Consider the following 5,980-nt stretch of genomic DNA (forward strand, 5'->3'; position numbering starts at 1 on the left):
CCTGCTGTTGAACACTGGAAAAGGAGAAAACAAGTTCAATTCCACCTGGCCCAGTTCTGCTGGATAAGGAAAGCTGATTTAGATTTGGTTTGATATTAAGTATAATGTAACAATTAAAAAAGGAAAGTGACACATTCAAAGTATTTTAAATTGTAAGGTTTCTTTTGTAAGGTAGCTTCCTTTATATTTAGTCAGACTGTAAAAAGTCGATAGCAGAATTAGCCAGTTGTTAGTCTCATTGTTGTCCTCTATTAATGTCTTACGGACCATGAAGCAGTTTTAAAAACATTAGCTATTTTGATTTATATGCATTGTAATTATAGGAAACATTTACTAAAGACTGACTGAGACCATCTAACAACAGCCTGGCAAATCTGGCTGTAGGGAACCTGGTACTGGGTCAGAAGTGCCATAGCTATATAACACAGAACTCTGATCCAACTTAATTGTATTTTCCTGGTTCAGATTTGCTTTTGACAGGTTAATTTTGTATCAGGTTACAGAACAGTTGTTATTTGCCCAAACCATACGAAGTCAGGGTGAAAGTATAAAGCCAGTGAAGAAAAAAGCAGCGTATCTGCCTACTCCTGATTAAACGTCTGCAGCTGGAGGGTTTTGTCCTTCACAGAAGAAGAACAATATTTATGGTAACCGAGTCCAAGGTCTCAGCCTCTTGTTAAAAGATGCCTTTATCAAATCAACTGTAGCCGATACAGCCCAAACTGTTCTATGTGACAGATGCCTGCACCTGCACATTGGTGTCACTGCAGCTCTGCATGAGCATAGGATCTGTCCGTACAAAATAACTCCTCCTACTATGTTTTTGTTTTCTGTGGCTCCTACGGCTCAGGCAGTGTACGAAGCACAGTGTAAGAAGTGTGGGGAAAGAAAAGAGTAAAGTATTGTATTGTCAGGAACAAAATACTGATGTTGGTTGGCAATGTGCAATGGTAAGCAGGTAACTTTCAATAGGAGAACAGGGCCTTAATTCTTTAAGTATTTAGTGGTGGTTTAAATGCCACTATCCAAGTGTTTACATTTTATCCATGTGCATAAATTGCCCTAGGACTTAGCACTGCAGTTACAATGCAGTTTTGAAAGCTGTACAATTTATTTGAATCTGAAGATACTTGGAGTGCATCTGGTTTCTCTTTGGCTTTCCTAGTCTCGGGTCTCCCAGTTTCAAAATTCATATACTGCTGCTGTCTGCTTCCTTCTAGGTATACAAAAGAAAAACACGTTTTTATTCTCCAAAAGATATGTTGTTCCCACAGTCCCCTAAAGTTGGGCATCCGCTGTAAAAGTACATGTTTTTAATACCTCCCCACAATGGATTTGCTGCATTCTCTTCTGCACAGTCTCTTTTTATTTCCCTCTCCCTGTTTTGCGGGGTATTTGTTGCAGAACAGTTTTTTATATCTCCTTTCATGATAACTCTGATACTGTTGCTGTAAGAGCATGCTCTGCTACAGTGTTTGCTACTTGCCACATCTTTGTGTTTGCTCTGTTTCAGATTTTGCAGACCAGCACCAGTTTTTTTCAGAATCGTTTCCTCTTTTCAATGCTTATTGTTTTTTTCTGTTATTGTATTATTTATCTAAAGGAATTTTGGTGGCATAAAGTGTATGATGGCACTTTATGACCACAGCAGTTCTTAGTTTGGCAAAGGGCAAAAATAGGTTGATGATGAGAGTTGTATGACTGGAAATCACAATTTTCTTTTTCCACAGGGGGAAAATATGGTAAACTACTATTGCTAACAGAAGAAAGAAAACTACAACTACTCCAAAATGCATCTTGTCAGAATGCAGTTCCTACAGCTACTGTCCAGGAAACCTGGGAAACTGGAAACGCTTTTTCAAATACCTTTTTGCCAAAAGCAGTTCCCATATATGTGCCTGGCTACCTCTGCATGTCTTTATAGTAAGAAGAAAAAAGTGAACGGTTATGAACAGGTTGACCAAGAAAAATACAAGAACTTGGTCTACTCTGTTACATCTTACAAAACCAGTGCCCAAACACCAGAGACAATACTTGAAGAAGACAACTTGTTGTATGGGCCACCAAATAAATACAGACCTCCAGTTAAAGCTGAAAAAAAAACTCCCAAGAACTGGGTTCCTTTAATAAACCCAAACAAGAGAATTCCCCTTCTCAACAGTGATTCAAACTATCCTATCAAAATTGCTTTACAAAAAACGAAAATGCCCAGTGTTACCCGTATTCTTCAACAGACGATTCCTCAACAGCAAGCCTTTCTTCTAGAAAGATGGAAGCAGAAAATGACAGAGGAACTTGGAAAAGATGGGTTTGCAGAGTATACTAAAAGTAAGTCTAACCATAGTGTTACTACAACACGGAAGCACCTGTAGTGTAGCTGCAGTATCTGACCTTACAAGCCAAGTGTTTTGGAAATCCATTACATTTTTTCCATTTCGAGGGGAGACAACATATTCTGAGTGCACTTGTAATCAATGAATCTAAGCTCTGATCTTTGTACTAGGACCACTAAAATGGATTCAGAAATATCTGGGAAATTAGAATTAGACTGCAAACATTCTTTGCTCTATCCTCTCTCCCTCTGCCTCACCTTTATTTCTCTATTAGTTTCTATTTACAAATAGGTATTTTCCAGCTGATGTTATTGAGGCTTTCCATCCTGCTACAAAAGCTACTTTGTAGTGAGATGGAAATAAGCATTCTGGAATTGTATCATCTTGAGTGGTTAAAAAACTCTGTCTTGCTGTTTACCCTGAAGTTCTTCAGCAACTGTTTATCCAGTTCATACAGCTTCCTCTGTGAACTTGCTATGCATTTAGAGGTTTTCATTTCATGAGACGTACAAAAATTACTTCATCTGAGCTGTGGGACTGTAGGAGATCTGGGGAGAACTGGGAATAGTAGGTAGCCTTTTGTAGCAAGGTTGATAAATACCCAAGCACACCTTACCTCAATTATTACGCTGTTTAAAACTGAATATCCTTTGTTTATGCTTTTTGAGTTACTAAGCACTTCAGTGAATAAGGTGGTATAACAAACCTTACCTAGCTATTTGAAATGTATCTTTCTTTGACTAATTTCTGAGATAAGTCCTTACTCCTAGGACTGTGCCCACCCATTTCAGGATGAGATTAACTCCATTCAAATGAACCAACACAGCAGAAGCAAATGCAGCAAAAGCAGCCTAGAATAATACATTTAATTCATAGAAATTCACAAATGTCTGTGAATAAACAATAAATTAAAAATAATATTTTGTTTCTGAGTAGTTAGTGAGACCAAAAAAGTAAAGTAAGCATTAATATAAAAGATACTAATTTAATTGTTGATACTCGACTTACTTTCCTGCCTCATTCCCTTCTCTTCCCCACACTATCTAGCTTTCAGTACAAAACCCAGGACTGGTTTAAGAGCTATGTTGTGTAATGTGTAGAATACAAGACCATCAGGTATTATGAGTAGCGTCTAAAATGTGGGGGTTTTTTCACATTTTTCTTAGATCTTTTCCTCCAAGGGGAGCTCTTTCATGCAGCTTTGGAATCTATATTCCTGTCTGAAGAGATGGCAACTAAGGAGCAGAGAGAAGATGTTGCTATTTCTGGCTACCTATCAAGTGTGCAACATGTCTTAGAAGATATCAGCGAAGTGAAAGCTCTGGAAAGTGCTGTTCACCATGAAGCTCTTCAGTATCTGGGCCTGGTAGACTGCGTGGCTAAGTATCGGTGAGGTACTGGTTCTCTAAGAAACCTGATAATGCCAATGTTGCGCAGCGCTCTGTGGTGCGAGGGAGGCTCTGTCCCAGGCTGGAGCAGGGGTGTTGGTGAGCTGTTGGGGGAAAGCTGGACGGGTCTCTAAGAGCAGTGAAATGCATGAACTTGGAGTTGAACCTGATTACAGAAGTGCTGTTCCTTGTGGAGAGTACCTTTCTGGAGCAGAGTATGAACAGGGCAGGGTTAAGTGAACCTCAGCAGTTGCCAGAAACTGCAGCAGATATTAGTAAATGTTGTTTTCTGAGATCTAAACTACCAGAGTGGCAGAGACTTGCTTAGACAAAGAGCAACGTGACATCAGGGTGAAACAGGCTGAGAGACTGTTATGCCTTTCCTTTGCTCTTATCCCTTATTTCTTACTTATGACTACACTTAAGTTTAAAACATTGTCCTATCTTGTTCTCTTATGCAGAGGCCAGTTGTGTGTGATTGACTGGAAAACTTCAGAGAAACCAAAGCCATCTCTGAGGAATACCTTTGACAATCCTTTACAGGTTGCAGCATATATTGGAGCCATAAATGATGATGCCAATTATGACTTCCAGGTCAGTAGGCCTGCTACATGCCAAGACAAGCAGCAGCGCCCATGTTATTTTCATTTTTCCTGCCTTTTAGCACCTGCTGTCCATCTTGGAACGGTTGGTAGGATTTTGAACAAAGCAGCACAGTCTTATATCAGGTTAAGCTGCCATACTGTGAAATAAGTGAAGTACTCCTGCTAAATCCTACTGCCTTTGCCTGTCAGCAGTGTATTTTCATTGATTTTAAGGAAACTCCTGCTCAGTGGGACTAAGGGATGCTCAGCATCTTAGGAGGTCAGGTGAACTCACAGTGATGTGGCATCTGGGCAACCCCCAGTGCTTTGTTCTGTGTGGTTTTTGCTTGTGTCAAGAGTAGGAAGGCGGAAGAGAGGAAGTAAAGCAAAAGACCCTGCAAACAGGGAAGTGGGGTGGGAGGGTGTTGCTCACATAATGTGTTGCTATATCCCACCAACAAACAAGGAACTAAGTGATTTACTTAGAGTCTTTGGAAACTGTACAGTGTTTCCTCAGAGGAAAGTGGTGTGTTGTCAATCACTTAATCAGAAGACAGTGGAATAATGTTTTTAAATACTCCAAACACAATTCTAGCTAGGCCTGCTTGGCCTGAAGGATTGTTATTTCAATGCAAAGAATTGAAGGGCGAAAATACAAAGCAGAAGAGAAACAGGGTAAATCATAGGTTCTTCAGAGGACTTTCTAGAACGCTATAGAGATCAGTAAACACAAGCACTTAACAGACATGGTCCTTACAGAGCGAAAGATAAGCAGTAATTCTAGAATTCTGCTATTAGCCTTCTGTCCCTCCTGACTTTGTTGTCACCCCAGTAGCTGTGTGGGCTTTGGGACAGAGCTGTTTGTCAAGTATGAAAGATGTTGGAACACACCTAAGTATCCATTTCCATGCAGACTGACGCTGGAGAATAGCACCACTTTGGTTAGATGACCCCAGGCAAAACCTCATCAGTATTTGGGAACTTTACCAGCATCTGCAATATTTAAATACACCCTGCCACTCTGAGACTTTCAGTTTTCCACCAAAGTCAGTCAGAGCTTTGAACTCTCAGCATTTGAACATTAATCTCCAAGTAGTTTATGGTAAATTACTGCTCATTTTGTTTCCCTTTTCTTATTTAAGATGCTTATATGTTAAGGATGATGTTTTGCAATGAGGTTTAGTGTTCAGAATTGCTGATTAAAGTTGCATATTAACATTGAGTGTCTTAACAGCCTCCTGTTTTTAACTGTAGGTTAGCTGTGGGCTCGTTGTGGTTGCCTATAAGAATGGCTCCCCTGCGCATCTGCATTTCATGGATCCAGATCTGTGTTTGCAGTACTGGAATAAGTGGCTTTTGCGCCTTGAAGAATACACGGACAGAAACTGACCCAAAAGCAAGTAGTCTGAGCACAAGCCAAAACAAGAATCCTTTGTTTAAATCTGCTGTTTGAGTACATATTCTTTTTTTAGTAACTTTGGCTAATTTCTTAGTATCAAGGCTTCCCCCCCACCTTCCCCTCAAAAAGAAAGAAAAATTGTAACAGGAAATGTGTATTTGTTTAGGTAGGTGATTTAAGTGGACTTGGCTGGACAAAGTCGACTTAATCTCTGTTTTTTCCCACACAGTTTATACAACCTGAGGTTGACAGAAATGTTTCTATTATTAAATAAAA

General features: G+C 39.7%; 1 protein-coding gene across 1 annotated transcript; it reads left to right on the forward strand.

The window, feature by feature from the left end:
- The first annotated feature begins 1,790 nt into the window (after positions 1 to 1,790).
- On the forward strand, positions 1,791 to 5,694 carry MGME1 (mitochondrial genome maintenance exonuclease 1). The gene is made up of 4 exons (XM_010182886.1): positions 1,791 to 2,328; positions 3,500 to 3,722; positions 4,183 to 4,315; positions 5,560 to 5,694. Exons 1-4 carry the CDS (start codon positions 1,791 to 1,793, stop codon positions 5,692 to 5,694), a joined length of 1,029 nt encoding a protein of 342 aa, XP_010181188.1.
- The last annotated feature ends 286 nt before the right edge of the window (positions 5,695 to 5,980 follow it).

Source organism: Mesitornis unicolor, unplaced genomic scaffold (assembly GCF_000695765.1).
Source record: "Mesitornis unicolor isolate BGI_N332 unplaced genomic scaffold, ASM69576v1 scaffold34910, whole genome shotgun sequence".
NCBI classification, from domain to species: Eukaryota; Metazoa; Chordata; class Aves; order Mesitornithiformes; family Mesitornithidae; genus Mesitornis; species Mesitornis unicolor.

What these genes read in the sequence shown, in the direction of transcription:
- MGME1 (XM_010182886.1), top strand. Translation starts at nt 1,791, where the DNA reads ATGCATCTTGTCAGAATGCAGTTCCTACAGCTACTGTCCAGGAAACCT. An exon ending in GTTTGCAGAGTATACTAAAA is followed by an intron (nt 2,329 to 3,499) that starts GTAAGTCTAACC and finishes CATTTTTCTTAG; the next exon opens with ATCTTTTCCTCCAAGGGGAG. An exon ending in GACTGCGTGGCTAAGTATCG is followed by an intron (nt 3,723 to 4,182) that starts GTGAGGTACTGG and finishes TCTCTTATGCAG; the next exon opens with AGGCCAGTTGTGTGTGATTG.